Source organism: Solanum pennellii, chromosome 6 (assembly GCF_001406875.1).
Source record: "Solanum pennellii chromosome 6, SPENNV200".
In the NCBI taxonomy this organism is placed as follows: domain Eukaryota; kingdom Viridiplantae; phylum Streptophyta; class Magnoliopsida; order Solanales; family Solanaceae; genus Solanum; species Solanum pennellii.
In genome coordinates, this window is record NC_028642.1 from 1,591,161 (window position 1) to 1,614,746 (window position 23,586).

Sequence of the window (23,586 nt, forward strand, 5' to 3'; positions counted from 1 at the left end):
TTATTTAATGAGTTTAAGTCTTCCGCATTATTTTCTGTTGATATATGTTAAAATGATAAGGGTTAGATTGGTTGGTTCGCTCACATAGGAGGGAAATTGTGGGTGCCAGTCGCGGCCCCGGTTTTGGGTCGTGACAAAAATATAACCTAAGTTATAAATTCAAAATAAAAAATATAACATAATACTCTTATAACAAGTTTCAACATAGCAATAAAGATGATTTATTTTTATTTTTTCTTAATAAAGAAAATATAAGTTTATAACCTTATTTAACAATAAATTCTATTTTAATTTAAAAATTAGAATACTGATAAATTATGCTAATGCGAAAATAAGCATGGCATAAAGATATATTTGTAATCTTTCTGCAAGTAATCTAATTATATATATATATATATATATATTTAATTGTTTTAATTTTTTTTTATTGGAGATGGGCTCGTAGCACTATGCCCATATAAACTCCTTAAAACCTAACGATTATTTTTGCGAATTTATCGGTTTGACAACAAATCCAATGATTAACTTTATTGAACAAAGTAATTAGATGACTCTTGGACTAATTGAATGACTAATTTTTATGTTTTAATTAGTAATGGTTCAAATTGTCACAATTTGTGCAACTTCCATGTAGTACTTGATGTACTATAGTTTAAAACACAAGTCACCACTCACCACAACATTTGAGATTATTTTTTCTTTTAAAAAAAGGTGGGGTGGGGTGGGGGTGGGATGTGTGTGTTAAGCGTCGGCTGTTTAAATTCATACTGGTAAGTCTTATATTAGGGCTAAAGTGGTTCAGTCTCTAGCTAATAAAGGCGATCTTGCACCAAATAGTGTTCGAACTTGTAAAAATGAAGAAATATTTGCAACTATATCACACCTTTTGTTTGATGTATATTAACATCAATTATACTAATTGAATAAATGAAAATTACTTTAGGGATTGTTTGGCGTGTGATAAAAATAAATAGTGATGGGATAAAAAAGTAGTGATGCGATAAAATTTATGTATCTTGTTTGGTTGACATGTTTGAAATAATTTATTCCACTATTAATATCACAGTAATCGAATAAGTTATCCCAAGATAGCTAATTCAAAGATGACTTATCGTGGGATAACTTGTTCCCAACCAAAATAAGAAACATTCATATACTAAGATTATTTATAAGAGATAATTTTAAGTAAACATTTATGATAAATACTAACTATGCTAAAATAAGACTAACATGTTAAAATATTAAACTATTATTAGGCGGGTTTAAATGCATTAAACTTTCGTTATACATGAAAGAATCATAAGTGTTTATTAAACTATAATAGTAATATAATTTTTTTTCCTTTTTACACTATAAATAGCACATAATTTAAAATTCAATGAAATATAGTGGTAACTATAGCTAGGTTAAACATGGGATTTTGTATGATTTTGCTACAACAATAATATTGAATTCAGCCATAAAAAAAGATGTAATGCTGGATAAAGGAGGTGCAACATTTGTTGTTTTTCCCCCTATTTTGAGAACCAATGTAAAAAAAAAAGTGGACACTTTCACTTGTAATTGAAGGTGCAATTCTACATCATGTATGATATTCAACTATGGTTTGAAGTAAAAATTAATGTTAACACTTTTTTTTGTAAACATCATTTGATATTGGAAATGAACTGTTCGACTATTTCAGATACATATTTTATAGAGTCTATTTAAAAAAAAAAAAATCCTTACTAGAAATTTCTACATTCTCAAAATTCAAATTTAAAAGTTTTAATTAAGAGTGAAGTAATCAAATTTTATTCAGCCAATCACATTTTTTAATCTTATCGACCACTAACAAACGATATTATGATTTCATGGCCAATCGAACGAAAATATAATATATCATAGGAAATAAAGGTTCAAGTCTCATTAGTGATGCAAGAAAATTAAAGTGATTTGCTCTGATTGATTGGTTTGGGATTTAATAGATAAATATATTTAAGAGCTATAATTAAAAATAAATATTTAATAAATTAATCTTATTTAATATTCGAAGTATCTTCTCATCCTTCCTAATTTAATAAGGTGTGTGGCGGAATAAATATATTTTTTAATTTTTATTTAGGGTTATACGTTTAATTTTTGCGTGCAAATTTTTATTTACTTTTAGAGTGTGCTTGGTTTGAAGGAATTTAATTTTTTCATATTTTATTGGTTAATTTTTATAAAAAATAATTAATTTTTTTAAAAAATAAGTTTTTTAAAAATAAAAAAAGGTTTTAGCGAAAGTAGAAAAAAATACGTTCTATTAGTGGCATTCTATATTGATACTTAACTACGTAATACACACTTATTTTTCTAAAAAAGAATTATTTTCTTACCGACCGGATAACATTTGCCCCTTAGTGATCTTTACACGTACAAATTTAAATTAATCGAAACTCTAATAAAAAGAATATCTCACCATTTTACTAGAAGACCAAGATGTTAAAATTTTCAAACTGATCCCATCTTTAATCAGATTATTTGATTTCAATCTTTAATTAGAATTAAACCCTTTGGAATAATTTTCAAAGGATTATTTATATTACAAATCGTCTTAACTTTTATTTTTTATTCTAAAAAAACGAGTATACGTCAGAGAACTGTTGCAGATTTTATTTTATTTATTTATTTATTTATTTAAAAAGAAGTTATTTATTTTTTGTTAAAAAAAGAAGATATTTATTTATTTTTTAAAAAAGAAGATATTTTATTTTTCCCTTTTTCCGTACCTAATGACTGACTGCAGAGTTGTAATGCCTATATTCACGGTGACTTGCAGTTGGGATCCATTGAATGTTATTAACATTAGGATTAATTTAATTTAATTTAATTTATTAAACTAATCTTTTTCCTCCTAAAATTATGAATTCCATAAATATCCCTATTAGGGCATAGACGAATTCAAAATGTGAAGTTTTTGTATTATTAGTTATTACGATAATGTCGAATGAACTAGTTTGACAGATAAATATATTTATAAAATATGACCCTATTAAAAATTATTGTGTTCCCATGACCTCGTAAGTTAATCTTTAATTCTGTCTATGATAGTAGGTTCTAAATTACTTTTCAATATTAATGGTAAAAATCAAGAGAAATATCAAGCAATCACAAATTAAAGATCATAACTTATGATACAAATTTTTATTTTTCTCATACTTGACAAATTAATTTATGCATATTTGGTAGGTCAATAAGCATATATACACGCTTTGATATGTTTATTAGGTATGGTAGGTGCTAAATTTGGTAATTTAAGTAGAGCTCCAAGTTATATGTACCTTAAATTATTTACAAATTAGTTTGGTTACTTAAAAGGCATTTACATATAACTTATGTTGTAAACTTTTTAAAATTTAATTTGTTAGATAAGGGAACTCCTAGTCGTTATTCTTCTGATGTGTATAAAGTAAATTTTGCTTTAGTATAATAGAGAGCTAAAATGCATTAGATAACCCGTTATTATTCAAATTATTTATTTATGTTAAATAAAAGAGAACAATAAATAATCATCTATACATAAGGGTTCAATCGAATTCAACCGTTTTTATTCAAATTATATATTTAGGTTAAACTTTACTGAATATATATACACAAATTAAATTTAGAAAGTGGATATTTAACATTTCAAATCGTCATCCTATAAAACTCAGAATGCATAAATTTAAATTTGACTTCGCCTCAAATTATATATTTAGGTTAAATTTCACTGGATATATACACATAAATTAAATCTAGAAAGTGGATATTTAACATTTCAAATCGTCATCCTATAAAACTCAGAATGCATAAATTTAAATTTTTGACTTCGCCTCAAATTATATATTTAGGTTAAACTTTACTAAATATATACACACAAAATAAATCTAGAAAATGAAATTTAACATTTCAAATCGTCATCCTATAAAACTCGGAATGCATAAATTTAAATTTTTGACTTCGCCAGGTAGTTATTCCTCAAATTATAGTTAAATTAGATTATTTCTAAAGGGGTATTTTGGTCATTTCGCTTACACATTATTGTTTGTCCACACATGAGTATGATTGTTGCTATATAACATGCCCCTTTCCAATCCAATCAACTCAATGTTATCACATTCAAAAAAAGAAATTCATTCATTATATTTTTTTCTCTTATCAACAAAAACTTTGATTTGATTAATTTCATCAAATTATGGGAAATAGCTTAAGGTGTTGTTTGGCTTGTGTTCTTCCTTGTGGTGCACTTGATTTAATTCGTATTGTACATTTAAATGGTCATGTTGAAGAAATTACAAGTCCAATCACAGCCTATGAAGTTTTAAAAAATTACCCTAATCATGTCTTGAGTAAACCATGCTCTCAAGGTACAATGGCTCGCCGGATTCTGATCTTATCGCCGGAATCCGAGCTCAAAAGGGGTAGTATATACTTCTTAATTCCCGCATCTTCTGTCCCGGAGAAGAAGAAAAAATCCGGGATCACATCCTCCTCAATCAACAGACTACCAAAAAATAATAATAAGAAATGCCACGTCACCATCAACGATGGTGATCGCGATTTTTCGAGTGATAGTACAATGCCAAAATTAAAGAAATCATCTCACCGGAGGAGTAAGAGCGGCAAGGTTGTTGTGTGGAGACCTCATCTCACCACTATCTCTGAAGACTAAAGTTTTTTTTTTTTTCTTGTTTTTATTATTATTTTTTTTTACTTTTTATTATTTGTAGATAATTTTTATTTTTATTTATTTTCCATCTGCATTTAATAGTAGCAGATTTGGATTAAAAGGGGGATATTATAAGCCCAATGAAATTTATGAGAGAGAGATTGGAGAGTGCTTATGGAAGTTGTACTCAAAGATGAGGAGATTGTACTTTAAACTCTCTTTCAAAAATGGAAGAGGGTGAAAAGTATTGTTTTTTTTTGTTTTTTTCCTCTTTCTTGTAAATTTTTGGGGCTTCACAATATGAACTTTTTATAATGTTATACAAGAGTTTCCTCCTTTTGAGAAATTAATTCAAACTTTAATATATATATATATATATATATATACTTATATTATCTGTATATGTTTGATATGTTATTTCGTCTTTAATTTCTCTAAGGTATAATTTGATGTATATACATATTGGGACTTTCAAAATCTAGATTAACGTCGTGTAAAGTTTAAAATTTCGATACTGATAATGGTGGATTTATGCCAAGTTCATAAGGGAACACACTTGGATTGTTCTAATTTCTTGGTCCTAAGTCCCTAAGCTAAACATAAAGTCGGTTTTAAGTTAGATTTGAAATGAAAAGAAGAATTTTGTTGCGCAAAATGACAAATCTAGAATCTACGTATTGTGATTTTGAACTGAAAGGGTATTAAGTTCTAAAATAATGTATATTTAGCTTTGTTCATACCCTTTTTCACACACATTTATCATTTCGACACTGATATATTGAATTTTTCATACATATTTATCATTTCGATACTGATATATTGAACTTCTAACATAATTCATAAGCGAACGCATTGTCTATCCGTAACTCTATATTGTGTGCAATATTATCTTCATATTTTTCAGATTTTTTTAAGGGGTGTGTGTGTGTGTGTTCATGATATGAAGAAATTAAACTAGTAACATGGTTTGAAATACTTAATTAATATCACTAATTGTCAAATTATATTAATCATAATTAACTAGGGGGGATTTACATTATTTTATGATTTGGATGATCTGGAAATAATTAGTTATGTAGTCGTGTCACGGGCACCTATGTAGGCCAAATGGGGGAATTAAAACCATGGAACTATTCAATGTTCTCTTTTTCTTTAATCCTATCAAATTTAATTAATAATTTAGTTGTCATTTAATTAATAAAATAGGTTTACTTCAATGATTGTTTTGTTAGTTAGCTTAGTAAACAATTTCCTTCTTAATTACCTTTAATGTAAAGCAATTAGTTTTATTAATTTCTTGATTTCTCATCTGGTATTCGATATTTATATTAAAGTCAAATTAAGTCTGGATTCAGGTCGAAAAGTCTTATATTGAGGGGTAGAACATTCTCTAACAAACGCAATTCGATATACACGAAATCGAAACGGCAAACTCGAGACCTCTAATTAAGAATGAAAGAATATTTCATCACAACCCTGATCGATAAAACAATTAGTTATATACAAAAGAAGAAGTTAATTAATTTAATCTTTAGTAATCATAGTGTCATTAATAAGCATGTGTAATGTTGGTCAAAGTGATAACCAGCTGCGATGGCTTACGCTAAAGACTTATATCTATGAATAATTAACATAAACATAAATGGCTACATGTTAAAGATTTTATATTATGTTAATATTTAATATATCATCTTATTTTATATATAATATTGAATTATTTGGTACGTGTATTAAATTATTTTGAGATTATAATTTTGATATTATAATTTTTGGATTAATTTATCTCATCCGAAAGATAAAATAAATGATGTAAATACAATAATGTAATATGAATATTTATAATCAACACTTAATATAAATGCCGCTGGATGTAACGACAATAACTCAATTGTCACTAACAGAAAAATCTATTGCCACTAGAAAAAATTTATTGCTTTAGTAAACTCTAAATTTGACTATTGCTACGTATGTCATTATTTAGTATTAAAGGGTAATATGAGAAAAAAATACTAATAATAATATTCTCTTAATTTACTAAAATAGACAAGTAAGATGAAAAATCAATTTTCAATATAGAAGCTAAATAAAATGATGAAATAAATAGAGTATAACACATGGTAAATAATCTGTTATAACAAGTTAAACAATATTAATATGATTTTTTTATTTAAAAAAAATTGATTCAATAGCCACTCACTTAAAAATATAAGCATTATACTATATATTATATTATATATATACACGTTTGTTAAATACATTGACAATTTGCTTCTTACTTCTAAAGTAAATCAAATACTAGTTATTTAAAGGAGGTTAATTTATCTATAGCTTAGCAATTATATTGTCAAATTAACAACAACGTGTAATGTTACTCAAAGTGATATCTTGCTTTTATAGCTTGTGTGAGATAATTACTTTAGGTTTTTGCAACTAAAAGTGTTATTTATTATCGATCGTAAAGTCAGAAATTATATTAAAATAATTAAAAATATAAAAAATATAAATTATAGATATTACTTGTATATGTCATGCTTGAATCGATGGTAGTTCAAACTTTATAGCCTCATCTCTTATTATATTTTTTATTTTTATTTGAAAAGTCTATTATAAAGTATATATTTGGAGTAGGAATAAATACAAAATAATTGAAGATGGGACAAAAACGGTGCAAAATAATTGAACCGTACACTAATATACATGCATGTATGTATACTTCCAAAATTAGGTCCATGTTACAACAAAATAATTATTATAATATTACTATTATTATAAGATAATAATAATAATAATAATAATAATTAGAAAATGACAAAAATAGCTGGCAAAATACCAATTAACTAAATAATATGTCTCACATCTCACATGATTCCCCACCCTCAATTCGGTGAGATTATAGATATTTTTTTCGTTTTAATTTATGTGATAAATTGTATTTTTAAAATATTTTAAATTTTAAATAATTTAGTATGATTTATAATATTTCTACAAAATTTTTTAATATATTAATATTATTACAAAGAGGTTAGTTTTTTTATTCAATATCATGATCAAAATAAAATTTGTTTGTATGTTTTAAATTTTAAATTTTTAATTATTTACTCTGATTTATAATATATTTACAAATTTTTCAAAAATATTAATATTATTACAAAAAAGTTAGTTTTTATATGCGATTTCATAATGAAATTTCAACATCACCTAAATTGAAATAAAAAAAATATAATATTATTAATAATTAAAAAGAATCGATTCATTTCTTTGCGTAACATATTTACTCGATTGGAGATATTTCTAGAAAAAAATCTAAATTAGTAAATAGTAAATTTAAAAAGAATTTATCATCAAATTTATATGTAGTGCGCACGAACATATTATTGTGTTTGTATTTTTTTTTATAGATAAATAACACTTTTGGTCCTCAGTCACTAATATGTTTTTGTTTTGGTCCTTGTATTATTTAGTTAACTATATTTAACTTTCAATTAACTAAAATATGTGTTTTAATCCCACGTAAGAAATATGTTATATTTATTAGACCATTTTTATAACTATATTTATCTTAAATATAAATTAACAATATAAATTTAACATAACATATAATAATTAAATAATCTAATACTTAATAATTCGTTAAATTTATAGAGATACATCGATATAAAAATAAAAAATACGCATATCAATCAAATAAAGATTACATATGCTCAACCTCAAAAGTCGCAAGGACCAAAATATTAATTTGTTGATACTAGAGGGACTAAAAACGCTAAGCTTCCTTCGTGTGGGTGGGTGGATTGCTAGAATTTTTGTTTTATAAAACCTCATACGTAATTTACATACACTCTTTGTCTCAATCTATATAATGTTTGACTTGACATATCGTATAAGAAACAAAAAAATATTTTTGAAATTTATTGTTTGAAATAAAATGATATATTTGTTTAACTATAAATCATCTTATCAAAGGTAACATATAGATTTTAAACTTAAATGGTTATCAAATATAAAAATGTATCATTTTTTTCGCGACTAATTAAAAGAAAAGTATGTCATATAAATTGAGATATGAGAAGTATTTGTTGTTGTCATTCCAAGTATATTATGTATATATCATATGTATATCATATAGATATACTTGTTATTTTTTGTAAGAGAGATCATCCAATGACATTGAATTGTAATTCTTCAAGAAGTATAGTTGTATATTTTTATTGATTCCAAGAACTTTGGCAATATGACTATTAATAAACAAAAAGGAAGAATATATTAGTTGGGATTATAAAGATTTTGTAAACCTAAGTTCACGGCCTTCATCCACAATTCACAACTCACCTCACACTTCCCAAGGAAATTAAGAACTTGGATTGACTCTCTTAATATATATGTGGGGATGTACATCTCTAGTAAATACTATTCTATACATTTTGTAAATCTTGACACTTGTATCATATCTTTGATAGGAGGAGATTGGTCGAAAGGTGATAAAGTCAGAAATTTTAATAAGGAGATTTATAAAGTAAACAATTATAGAAATGTCAGATAAGTAAGGTTTGTTTTAGTGAGATATGTTATAGTTAACAATTATTAGTATGATATGGTTCGAGTTTGGCGGATAAGTGAAAATTTTATTAATTTAGAGTGGGATAGAAAAACGAATATGTAAGAATGTAACACTTGAAAACTATTTAGTTGTTGAGTATATGTACTTTATCTGTTGTTTTCGAAATTTAAATAATATAAACTTTGAACAACATTTTAAATTGTATAATTTTTTTATTGTGTTAACATGAAAAGATTTGCAATTTATAGTATTTTTGAACTAGTTTTTAAATGTTTATATTTTAATGTGACAACACGAGTATGTGTTAATTTCTCTCAAGCTACAATTACATTTTGACATTGCGTGCACGCCATGTTAGTTTACTCGATATTTTTGAAGAGTCCAAGCAACATAGAGGTCTATTCAAGTATAAGTTAATCCTTCTCAAATGTGTTAAGACTCTTTAGAATCTCTGACATGCACATGTCGTCATTTTTGAAGCGCCTGAGCAACTTAGGTCTATACTTTGAACGCATCCCTCGACACTTACGAAGAGTCCGATCAAACATAAATTTTATACAATTACGAGTTGATCCTTCTCAAATGTGTAGACTCTTCAGGATCATGGAGTCCCCATAATCTTGTTTGTTGCTGCACTACCAAAGCTGAAGTCTCACTTTCAAGTACTGAGGCTGCAAGAACTACTCCTACAACCCCTAATTCACTATCCTCATTGTTCCTCTTTGCCAATTATAACAAAATTGGCAAGTCTACGTGACGTCTACCAACGATATACAAGATCATAAAAACGTTCCAACGATTTCATAACTTGTAACACATCACAAATACATTAATCAGAAAAGGCCAATTCTATCTTATGTTGCTCGGACTCTTAAAAAATGTTATCAAATATGTGTTCGATAATGCATTTGGAGTTGATGATGAAAGCAAAAGAGAAGGTGCATCGCGTAATGGAAATCTCCAGAAAAGAACACAGAGAGAATCAAAGATTACAATTTCATTAATCAACTACCATTGATGTACAAAAATCCCAATATCTCTAAGAGAAGAATACAATTCCAAACATTGTGTATATGTCTTGTCATATCTTTTACTATTATAATGACATTTAAGAAACAACTCATCAATCAAACAAATTGCACCATTCTCAATCAACTTTTCTATCAAATGAAACTCACTCCCTTTCACATCCATTTTCACAACCAAATAATCCCTTTCATCATCAACCAAACTCATCAACCATTCACCAAAATCGAACCCCACAATCCTATTCGAATCCCATATGAAATCCAACGACGATTGTGCTGATGGTACTCTCCCCAACCCTCGACCCTTCTCTACGTTCTTCCTAGTTTGAACCCTACCTATCTCAAAGAACAACGTCTCGTTCCTCAACCAAGCTACGTATGGCAAAAGATTCACACCCTTTCTTTTATACTCGTCGTGGTATCCCCTATCACCCTCAACCGCGTAGACCTCAAACGTCTTGTTCTGTTTCGGATACTGTTTCTTAAACCAACTACCAATGCTTGAACTATAACTCCTTGCTCCAACATCTACATAAATGTACCTTTTCTTGAAGCTAATATCAACCATGGAAGACAAATACTTCACATTTCTCAATTGTATCCATGGTTTCAATGGCTCTTTTACCACTAACGACTCTGCTTTTCGAATTAATTCCCTTTTATAACTAGGGGTATAACAGTAATTTTTTGATTTCTCTAAATCAACACATGTATTTTTCGTGATCATAGGTTCGAATCGTGTCACCTTTTTGAAAATTACTTGGCGTATTGGAGGCTGCCATGTTGCGAAACTGTCAATTTCAATGGAGCTGATCAATTTGAAGGAAGTGAACAATTGAATCAACGAATGGAGACTGTAATCGTCTTTGGATATAGTGTGAATGACGAAAATACCCCCAGGCTTCATTGTTCTAGAAACTTCTGTAGCGAATTCCGCTGGTTTTGATGATCGGTCGAGTACTCCATTTCCGGCGAACTCGAAATGGAAAGTGTTGTCATCGAACGGCTGGTGATGACCGTAACCGTATCGAATCAACGGCGGAGATGATTTGTGGAAAATGCCGATGGAATCTATGACTCCGACGTCGATCAATGCTTCTACGTCTTGGCCAGTGAAGGTTTCGATACACAGAGAGTGAGAGTTGGGCGAGAGGAAGCCGTCGGCGATGAGATCTTCGAAAACAGAGTAGTAGTAGTTCCGGATATCGGTGCCGGAATCCGGTAAATCAATGGAATTAGGATTTGAACCGGCGATGTTGAGAGTTAGAGTTTCCGGCAAGAAGCAGAAGTCGCCGGAGTTACATGATTTGCCTTTGACAGTGAAGATGTATGCGAAACGAGCGAGCAAAACGAGAACCATGAAAGAGACGAGTCGCACCAGAATATTTCCCAGAAAGTTTAGCTTAAGTGTGAACGCCGCCATTGAAGGAGCTTGATTTTGGCGCCAAATGAATATTCTGAAAATGAAATGTATTGGGCCTTCTGTTTGCGGGTTAGAAACCCATTATAAGCATTCAATTTGGGCCTCAATGTGTTCGCTCAAATTCGTTGTATCAATATATATAGTCGCGATGAATACAATCAATATAGATAGTTTATATATGTCAATTATAAAATTTTCACTAGTTTATACATATGTTTCGCTTAATTTCGTTGTCTTGGTGATTAAAGTCGTGTTGGATATAGTCACGACAAGATGTATCCGCGCGCTCAAGAAGATACAAATTTATACATACAATATACAATTATTAATGATATATATAATATAGGGATCACTACAAAAATGTCTTAAAGATTTATGGTATTCTCTATCATCCAACGAATTACAGTGATATTACATACTAAAAAAAAGAGAAGAAAATGAGCCAAATCTATACATACAATTCATAGTTGTATGTTAGAAGGAGGAGAGAGACGGAGAAGACTGGAAGAGGAGGGAGAAAGACGAGCGAGATCTAGAGAGAGAAAAGAGGCGGGAGAGATACAATTATATTAAATGTATATTTCATCAATGGTTGTATATTTAATCAATAATTGTATCACGAATATATTTGATACAATTAATTTATATCAATGAAAACAATTGTATCACAAGAAGAACAAAGTGACTCAAATCAAAACATAGAGTAACTTTTAATACAAATAAATTGTATCAATTGTATTGACGAATATAATTTGTATCAATAAATACAATTACATCAATGTTATATTTCATAACAAATTGTATTTTGTGTTCATGTGTATTTGTATTCATCTAGTACCTTGCGTATATGTATTCATATTTGTATATGTTACCATTTGTTTCCTCGAGAAAATTACCAATTGTATTTGTATCATTGAAATAATATCATTTGTACTTTTGAATGATAGACAAGAATCTATATCATAAAATATCTCATTTGTATTTGTATCACTGAAATGAATATTTCATTAAGTGTTACTATTTGAATATGTATCATTGCCACATGATCTGTATACAATTGTATTATGTCAATCACAAAGAGAGAGGAGAGACTAGCGATAGAGGGCAGAGAGAGAGAGGCGAGAAACGAGAGAGGGCATAAAGGAGAAAAGAATTGCTATAAAATTCTAACTAAAGCTACATGTTTTAGTTCATTTAAACTATAATTTTGTATCGCTGGCTAATGCATAAAAATATTTGAACAAAATTAGGTAGTATAATTTGCCCGTTAAAATATATATATATATATATATATATATATATACACACACACACACACACACTATAAAACAATATATAGTTTTTACATATTTAACTAGCAGATACTGTAGTTATTTTAATTGATCGATCAAATATGTAACTCGGAGGCTGTTCATATTTTCATATTTTTGGTCTTTTTGTTGATTCACTATTGACATTTTCATTTATAATTACTGAATTTGAAACAATTATATCATAAAAGCTATTTTCAATTAAGACTGGGCAACAGACAGAAATGGGACCATCGGATCGGAACGAACCGGTATCGGAACGGAACGGGACGAGTTGACCGGTTCGTTGACCGGTACCGGAATGAACCGGATTGGAATTATCGGGACGGATACTCGATTCCTTCCCATCCCACTATATACCGGGATGAAATCGGAGCGGACCGGAATGGAACGGGATGACACATCTAGTTATTTCAAAAAATGATTTTTTTGAATTATGAAAATATGAAAAGAAAAATTATTTTTCTAAGTTTGAATTAATAGTTTTTAAATTTATAATGTAATTTTTTACTTAAGTTATTTAAAGATATTTTTTATACAAATTTTACTTATTAAGTTTGCAAGTTAAGTCTAATTAAGTTTTCAAGAATTAAATCTTTTGAAGTTTATAAGTTATTACTTATTATTTATTAATATGTTATAATTTATAAGTAACATTTATAACTTGTAATTTAAATAAATTAAATTTGTAATTTACAAAATTAAATAAAAATAAGGATAAAATAATTACACAAATTAAAATTAATTTAATTTATTTAAATTTGTATTATAAATTATAATTTCAATTTACAAGTACTAGTAGAGTGCATAGTTCACGCAACCACCTTCTAGGAAGGGTTTTGTTTCAACTAAGTCTCAAATGTAATACTAATGTAATACTAATAGGGGTAGTTGGGTTACTTGGATAGTATCTATTATTTAATATATAAAATATAAATTATAATTTATAAATATATAATATAAATTAATTAAGAAACATATAATATAAATTAACTAATAAATATTAATTAATCGGAATCGATCGGAACCGGATCGGATCGGACTGGAACCGAAATAAGCCGGTACAAGTGTTCCGTTTCGTTCCATGTCCCGGTTCGGGATATCCCGTTCCGTCCCGTACGCAACTGAACTGGGACGAACCAGAACGAACCGGAATAATTATGTCGATCAAAGATTATTTTAAGTGATAGAATTAACATTGATAGAAATATACATGCTATTTTCTCCATTTTCAAATATCCTTCATTTTAGAAATAAAAAATAACTATCATTTAGAAATTCAAGATTAAAAAAAATTGTATTTTCTACACCCGAAATAATTAAGTGTCTGCTTCAGCAAAAAAAAGTTATACCAAAGTAATTATTAGTAATTATTTTCAATTATATCATCGTATATTAAAGAAATATTTCCTTTTAATAATTCTCAAATAAACATCTAACTAATCGGAATAATTTAGTTATAACACCTTATATAATTTTTTTAATAAGCTTAATATAAACTAAAACAGCACTTGTTTTTGAACAGATAAAGCAAATTGCTAAGATTAATCTTAATAATTAAAATATATGGTATTATTGGATGATTATTTGACTTATCTGAAAACATTCGTATTAGAGCTGTATTAAATTAATTGTTATAATTTTATGTGAATAAAATCTCAGTACGTAAAAATAAGGTTTTTTATTTTGTATTTTTAATTCCATAAAAAAGGATCATTCAAATTCTATACTTTTGTAGAAAAAACAATTATTTGATATATATAGCAATAAGCAAAATAATTGCATTTCAAAAACTAAAACTCATAAAATAAAATCCTAACGCCAGTGTGATAGCAAAATTCATTGCATTAACCACTTTAGTTTGCAAAATTAATTTTATTAGCCTTGTTTAACACGCCAATTAAGAAATATTAGTTAGGAGAAAAATTCGATTATTTTAACCTTATTTGTATTTATGCTATAATCTCTTAAAGCTAAATGTTTTTCTAAATATATGAGTTGACTACTCAATAATTGTGCAATTTCATCATAACAACAAAAATAGGAAACTTACGCTAGTTTAGTAGCTAATTATTAAGAGTATATTTTAATTTATAATATCACAAATCTTATCACATTTTAGTACGTTCAGATATATATATATATATATATATATATATATATATATAGTAGGCACAAGAAATAATGTTTGAATCTGATTAGCAAGATATTAGTAGCCAAGTTTTGACATATTTCAGCTTTATTGAATTGGACAACTTGGGGACTTGTACTGCCATTTTGGGGAAAACTGAAAAATATTACGAAAGGAAGAATAAGAAGAGAGCATGAATAGAGCTAGGAGAAGAAGTTGGAAATTTGTATCATGAAATTATTTCTTCGGTTTACATGAGTCGAGCTAAATTGCTAGTCATGGTTCTCTGCTCACATGAGTCCAGCTAAATTGTTAGTCATATAAACTGTCAAGTAGAAATTACTGAAACAAATATAGGCTACGGTAGAAAAAGGAATAAGTATAGTGATAATTTGATTGTTATTTCAAGAATCGCTACGACACAAATTATAATTATATGAGTAAATCAATCAGATCAGTCATAACTTTAAAATAAACCCAAACACGCTACAATATAATGTGGTGTGCCCGAGTCCTTGATAGAGGCGCTATGAATGAAAGGTTGAAAAACTAAACCGTTGGAGATAACGATGACCATTCAACTTCAACATAGTTCATGAGGAAGTCATCAAAAAGATGTTCCATAACATAAGTTGCGACTTTTCTTATTACAGACACCGTTGAAATGTTCTCTAACTTTTAAAATTTTACATATTATTCTTTCTACCATCACTAATAATATATATTGCCGTTTTGCAAGGTAGTAATACACTTCTTTGGTAGTTACATGTTAGCTTGGCATGACACATAGACTTACCCTCAACACCACTGATCACTCCTAAGTTCGAGGATTGTACAAGTACAGTTTCGGTATAACTGTATAAATTTGCTGACCTCTTGTCTACTAGTTTTGAGTTAAAACTTGTCCCCCTTCAATTTTTTGTCCATTGAATATGACTGGTATAATCTAGATCTATATTGCGCGGACTCTTCAAAAATATCAATATCAACGGGCATATCAGATTCTCCAAAAGTAGTGTATCTCTAGAGAATCCGATACGGGTGCGACAACAAAAGTGAAGAGTCCCCATAACATTGGTCTAGAGTATCCTATTTCTAATAGTTGTTTTCACTCTTTTACCATCTTATTTATGTTTCTTCTCTTTTGGAAATGGATTGGTTCATTGCTCTCACGGCAAAATATTAACTTTGTGTTCTTCTTTTTAAGTTTAAGTCTACGCCGTTGTTATTACTGGTTGTATGTACATTCAGGTTGCTTAACTTCGGTAAGTACCGCTCCTTTGTTTGTTTTAATTATCATAGTTCATCATTTGCCTATCTGTTCTTTTGTTTATTATTCTTATATTCATTCATCTCTTTGTTCATTTTCTTTGGTTGTTTTTTCCTGTGTTCTTTCTATACATGGTTCTAATATCCATAAATTTCACGTTTTGAAAATATTTATTGCAATACAAAAACTTCAACTATGTCAGACAATCGCTATAAAAGTGTTAAACCCCGACAATATGACAGCCAATAAACAAGCTAGACGTGAAGAATTGTACCTGCTAATGGCACTAGACAGAAAAACAGAGATTCTTCGACTCGACAATGAGCAAACAAAGCTAATTTTAAAAACTGTGGCCTGCTCGACAACACTCAATGCTTCAAAAAGGCATGTAACAGCCTATCATACTCCGTACCGACTACACTGCTTGTTTTACGCAATTTAAAACAGTAACTTGTTCTCTCTATTACAGGTACTTATCAATTACAACGTCACGACAACAGCACTATCGCTGCTGTCTATCTAGCTTCTGCAAAAAGACGTAGCTGTTGTAGAAAAGTATGAATGTAAACATGCAAATAACATTGCATATGCGATCACAAATGTAATCTGCAAACAAACTGTGTATGTATATTATGAATGTCTGTTGCCTAACACCATATTGGGACTGTGCGTGCACGGGCATTCATGATCTAGTAGTTTAAGAAATGTTGGCGAATTTCAAAGGAAAAAAAGGTCCCTTAGGTCAAATATTAATTAATAATCTTGATATAGAAACAGTTTTTGATCCTATTAAATGGTCATTAGTTCATTAAGCCCTCCCATTTTGTTAACTTTTCAACATAACTCATTACTCTTATTATATGACTTGCATTTCTACTATCAAAACTAAACACAATAATTATCACGCAATCATCAACACACTTCAATATTGTTTTCACTAGTATTATGCCAAAAAAATTAACTTTGATAGATAAAGAATCTTCTTATCACAAAATGTAATGCTTCTGAGATTATAGAATCATCTATACTACACGGATTTATACTCTACATAACCAACATCTAATTATATGCTTACCAACTTACATTCTACAGAAATGGCTTGGTCCTTTTGATGAGAAGTGTTTGCATATAGTTGAGTGATTTTGGGGTTAAAAATCAAAGTTCAGTAACTTTCTGAGAGAAAAGCTCACCGTGCTTGAGTGACTTGGAAAANGGACACATGGTTGATAGAAAAAGTACTTCTGGGATGGCACACTTCTTAGGACCATGTTTGATATCCTGGGCAACAAGAAAACAAAATTCCGTGGCTCTATCTACTGCAGAGGCTGAGTATGTTGCAGCTGCTTCTTGTTGTGCCCAACTTCTTTGGATAAAACAGCAGCTTAAAGACTTTGGTATAGAAACAGGTTGTATTCCTATTCTATGTGATAACACAAGTGCTATAAACATGGCCAAAAACCCAGTTCAACACAAGCGCACCAAACACATAGATGTTAGACATCACTTTCTTCGTGATAATGTTGAAAAAGGAAACATAATTATGGAGTTCTGCAAAACTGAGAATCAAGTTGCGGACATCTTCACCAAGGCACTAGGAAGAGAGTTATTTCAGAAAAATAGACTTGAGTTAGGGCTCATCTTCTTGGAATGAACCATGCCCAACCAAGTTCTACTGAGGTATAAACCAGGTTCAGTCAAGATGGTTCCACATAATTTTTATTTAAAAAAAAAAAAAATGTCAATTTTTTACAAAAAAAAATAAATAATAATAATTTGTTTTTTTTGAAAAAAAAAATTATATATATATATATAAAAAAAAAATAAAAAAAAAATAAAAAAAAAAAATTACAAAAAAATAAAAAAAACAAAAAACAAAAGGGGGGGAAATCAATTTCATCTTCTCTCTCCCATGCCCCCTGACAAGCAGGTGCAACCGTCACAGTGCACGTCCCCTCGATGTCAATCCCCCATAATTACTCCAATCCCTTGATTACCACACTAAAACCCCCCCCAATAAAGCACTTTCTCTAAACTAGCAACCACTCTTCTCTCATGTTCATTCTTCAGAAAACCAAGAAACTACAATCCCTTCCATAACCATGACTAATCCACTTGTAGCCTACTCCGATGACGACAGCTCGTCTGATAGTGCACATTTTCAGGGGGAAGAACACCAAGCTGTTGAGGGGATGCTCGATCTTGGGGACGAAGCCCAACTCCCAACCACACATTCATCACCACCATCAAAAACTCCATCTCCACCACCAAAATCTACATCTCCTCCACCACAAGTAACCCCCTCATCATCACCAGTTAAAGGTGCATCTTCACCTGTCGCTACTGACTTCCCATCACCACCCATCATCGAATCTCCCCCATCACCAGTCCAAGAAACCCCAACATCACCGGTCCACGAAACCCTACCTTCACCAAACCCAACATCTCCCACAACCACTGTCCCAACCATCCCCCCTTCTTCACCATCTCACCAAACCACTCCTAAAAACCCACCACCCTCTCAAATCCATGACGATATTCTTTTGAGTTCCCTTCACCCTACAAAACCACGGCGGCCAAGAAAGCATATTGCCGTCAAACCGGCTCGTCCACACAGGCCAATCACAAGGAGTGCGCATGCGGTCAAGCCAGCTGCTGATACAACATCTGGGGTGAAACGTCGACGGTTGGGTAAGTCTCCTGTTCCCTCATCAGTCTCCCCAATGGATCTTGCTTCTGATACTGATGCCATGTCTGAGGGAAAACATTCTGCAACCCCTCAATCCAAAACAAAATCTGCGAAAAAAACTGCAGATAAATTTCTAAAAGTGGGAAGGAAAAAGTACTTCCAAACCAAATCAGTGCTTAGGGGTAGAACCTTTCATCCTGATATAATGTCAATGGATTTAGTGAAGCAGGTTTGTGAACTCCTAAGGTTTCAGGGGTGGGAGGAGTTATTTCTAGAACCCAGTTTGATTTATGAACAGGAAGTGGTCGATTTCTATACGAACTTGGTAATTCTAGAAGGAGATGTGGTGTCGTCTAGTGTAAAGGGTGTTGATATTGTGTTTGATGCAACCAAGCTTGGAGAAATATTGCATATCCCATCTGTAGGTACAAATGAGTACAATTGGGGTTTCGATGAGTACTCAAGTCTGCCAGCTCGATTCTCGCAAGGTAGAGTCAACTCCAGGGCTCAAACTGTTTTAAAGGGCATAATGCGACCTTTGCACAAGCTTCTTTTTGAGATAGTCCATAAGGTGATACTGCCTAGAGGTCACCAACGTCACATTGCCTCCATACGAGACATGGGACTTATGCGTGCACTTGAGTGCAAAGAGCGCATTGATTGGCCTACCTTGATTATCAAACATTTTGCTCGAATTGTGGATCCTCAGTTAGGCTCCCATCAGTTAGCTTTTGGTAACCTATTGACTAGGGTGTTTGATGCTTTTGAAGTGCCATTGGGTGAAGGCAGGATCTTAACTCGTGCAGACATGTTTACTCAAACTATCCTTGCTGATTGTGGCATTCCTATGGAGTCAGAGCAGGTTGCATCTGCGTCTCCACGTCCATCTGGTCCTGTCGCTCAGTTACTTAGGGAGCTTAAAGTAGCTGAAGAAAAGAATGCCTCTCTTGAATCAGACAATCAGAAGTTACGTGCTGAGCTCGATTCCTCAAATGCTGAAATACACAAGTTGAAGGATCAGTTGGTGCAGCAGCAACTTGCTAACAATGCCAGAGTTGACAGAGTTTTGGATATGCTGGCTTCAGCTTCAACTAAACCTGGTCAGCCTCCACAGTGACAAAGCATGTTGTTTGGACTTGGTTCTCTTAGCTGGTTTCATTCTGTATTGTTGTTCCTTGTTTTGCCAGAACAATTTACATTGCTCACCTGGCTGGGCATATTTTGTTGCTATGGATATTGATTAGTGTTGGTTAGCCGTTGCTTATGTCTTTTTGATTCGTCAAAAGGGGGAAGAGTTATTTGCGCATGCATCACACGTTACATGTTTGTCTTCATCAAAAAGGGGGAATATGATAGAACGTGATAGAATCATTAATTCGTTTTGATGATAGACAAAAGCGCAAAGAAAATGTACGCAGCAAAAGAAGTCCGAGATCAAGTAAAATAGAGTTTTTTTGTCAAAGTCAAAGTAATATATTAAAGGTACAAGTCAACACAAATAAGGAAAACCTTAAATATATTATTAAGGAAGAAAGTGGTGTATAATAAGGATTCTAATTTAAAAAGGAATCCTTGTTTAAACATAACTTTCTTACCTTATTAGTAGGGATTGTACAAGGCAAACTCTATAAGAAGCACACGAGGCAGAGAAGAACTACACGACTTCACGCAGAGAACAAGGGGGAATTATTCATCAAATTGAAGTCTTCAAGGCTGATAGCATTGCTACGTTCAAAACATTCTTGAGTGAGAAAGTTTTATCGGGTAAAACTATTTGTCTTGTTGTTATTCTTAATTGTAATTCACAGTTTATTGTACAAAGGGTGGGTTTGGCTCTTTGTAGGGTTGAGTGTTAGTGAGAGTTGTAACAAAAGGTGGGTTTGGCCTTTTGGAGAGATCGATTGGAGTAAATCGAGGGAGTAGTAGAGATAAGACTTTTTGATTATTGAGTTGTAATCACAAAATCTTATATTTGAATTAATAAAACGTGGTTTTTCCTTCCTTGAGTGAGGAAGGTTTTTAATTCAATAAGTGTTTGTGTCTCTATTCTGTCTTTACTTAAAAGCAACTTACACGAACCTGGTTCGTGGTCTGGGGTAAGGTTTCTTCAAAATTCATGAGTCTTCTTTCATAAACAAGTTCTCATTTCTGACTTCCTCTTTATTAGTTGAATCTTTTCATCTTAATTAACGATCTTGGGCTAGCAGAAGATGATATTCTCTATAATAATTTATAGCTCTATAAATATTTGCGACTATCTTATAAATTGAAATATTGAGAATATTTTTAAAAATGGGGAAAAAATGTGCATTAAATGCATACATATGGTTATTATTTTTTGAACTGATAATATTACAAAAAGAGACAAGTTGGAGAACCATTCTATTTTTTTGTCTTGTTTATATGGTACAGTCCATTTTGTATGTACACAAAATGAGTACATAAGACTTTAATTTTAGGTTTTTAATTATTTAATGGCACAGACTTGCATGTTCACAAAATCAGTACATCAAACTTTAATTTAATAATTAATTTAATTAATTAAATTCAGTCAAATGCAAAGAGCCAGCTATACCCACACGTGCAGTCACCTATTTTTCTTGAATTATGGGTGATTTTCTATGTCAAGTCACAAATGCATATACGCAAAAACAAGGATCCGACTTCTCTCCATTTCTTTTATCTTCATTTTTTTAAAGTTTTTATTTGGATTAATGACACATGTTATAGATTAAAATAAATGATTAAAATTTAATTTTTCAAAGTTAATCTTTAATTATGATTTAGTAAATAAATACATTTTATATCAAGTATTAAAATTATTATAATTTCACAATCTTAGCAATATATTATCTTGTTCATAAATATAGAAAAGAAAAGTTTTCTTCCTAGGATTTTTTTTCATTTATATAATATTTTTATTGTAATTTTTTGTTTAAAGCATATTGATCCGTAATTAATAAATTACCTAAAGATAATCAAACTAATTTTAATTTCATAATAAGATTATGAATATGGTGATACCAGTACATAGATTCAGTTAATTACATAAAAAGATTATTTAAAAGAGAATTTATAAATATCTTACGTATAAAAGAAATTTAGAAAGATAATTTTTTTCCCTATATTTATGGACAAGATAATATGTTGCTAAGATAGTTATATTATAATAATTTTTAATACTTAATATATAACGTATTTATTAATTAAATCATGGTTAGAGATTTATTTTGGAAATTAAATCTTAACCATTTATTTTAACCTATGTCATGTGTCACTAATTCAAATAGGAACTTGGAGAAAATGGAGAGAAAAAAAATGGAGAGGAGCCCAATCCAATATGAATATAGCGACGTAATTTTACGAGTAAGATTTAAAGAAAAAAATATTTTAATTTTTATCTTACGTGAAATAGAAAGATTATTTTGAAACTATTTTATTTTATTTAGATTTGTAAAATTGAAGATTGAAGTTGTATTTGATTGAACGCTTTGCATGCAAAATAAAGAATATAACATTTAATTTGGAACTTATGAAGATAGAGTACGAAAACAAGTTTAGAGAACTTTTCAAATTTTATGGCCAATCATTGATTTTAAAATTGAGTGAGTAATTATTCCTAAGAGAAAAAAGAATAATTCTCATGATCAAATATCTTTTTATAATATTTTCTCTGTCCCTATTTACTTGATCATATTTTCTTTTTTAGTTGTCTCTATTTATTTGTCCATTTTGACAAATCAAGAAAGGACAAAAAAAAAAATTTCTATTATGCCCTCATTTAAACTTCTTGAAAATTTCCAAGTTTTAATTCATTATTTTTTAAATCATAATTAATAAGGGGTAAAAAACTTTACTATGCTAATTATTGTAATCCTAATATGTGTGTCATTTTTAAAGTGGACAATTAAATAGGAACAGAGATAGTAATATTTTATGACTGATTTGAGAGTAGAAAATATTTATATCATTAACATATAAAAGTTAAACTCGAAAAACAACCATCAAAATCAGAGCTCATCAATTCCCCTTCCTTCCCTTCAATTTCCCCATCTAACTTAGATTTATACCTAAAAGGTTTATTAAAATTTCAACTAAATCTGAATTGTTCACATTTCTAGCATACAATGCATTGGGGTGCTAAAGTTGTTAAAAGAATATTATTGAATTCATCAAGTTAAAATAAATTAATAAAATGTGAATATGTCTCTAATCAATAAGACTAGAGACAAACCCTAATAAAGGTTGAGTTGACTTTCTCTATGAAAAGAAATGCCAACATTAGTATATGTTTTTTTCCAAAAGAAAATCATTCATCAAGTGGTTGAACTCGTATATCATTAAGAAAAACATGTGGACAAAATTTAAAGTATACAATTTATTTTCTATCACTTTACGTAATAAAAACTACAATAATAATTCAGAAATAGATCTAAAGGGATTTCTATGCATTAAATTGAACTCACAATTTTCAATTCAAACTAATGTATACGTATATCGAGAACACA

The 23,586-nt window shown here is 29.9% G+C and overlaps 2 protein-coding genes across 2 annotated transcripts; one reads left to right on the top strand and one right to left on the bottom strand.

Moving 5' to 3' along the window:
• Positions 1-4,115: 4,115 nt before the first annotated feature.
• Positions 4,116-4,751, top strand: LOC107022611. Its single transcript, XM_015223207.2, has one exon. It carries the CDS (start codon positions 4,199-4,201, stop codon positions 4,673-4,675), a length of 477 nt encoding a protein of 158 aa, XP_015078693.1. The 5' UTR covers positions 4,116-4,198; the 3' UTR covers positions 4,676-4,751.
• A 5,458-nt stretch (positions 4,752-10,209) lies between these two features.
• LOC107022888 lies at positions 10,210-11,696 on the bottom strand. The gene has a single exon (XM_015223465.2). It carries the CDS (start codon positions 11,679-11,681, stop codon positions 10,239-10,241), a length of 1,443 nt encoding a protein of 480 aa, XP_015078951.1. The 5' UTR covers positions 11,682-11,696; the 3' UTR covers positions 10,210-10,238.
• Between the last annotated feature and the right edge of the window lie 11,890 nt (positions 11,697-23,586).

Coding starts and splice junctions, on each gene's coding strand:
- LOC107022611 (XM_015223207.2), top strand. CDS start 4,199: ATGGGAAATAGCTTAAGGTGTTGTTTGGCTTGTGTTCTTCCTTGTGGT.
- LOC107022888 (XM_015223465.2), bottom strand. CDS start 11,681: ATGGCGGCGTTCACACTTAAGCTAAACTTTCTGGGAAATATTCTGGTG.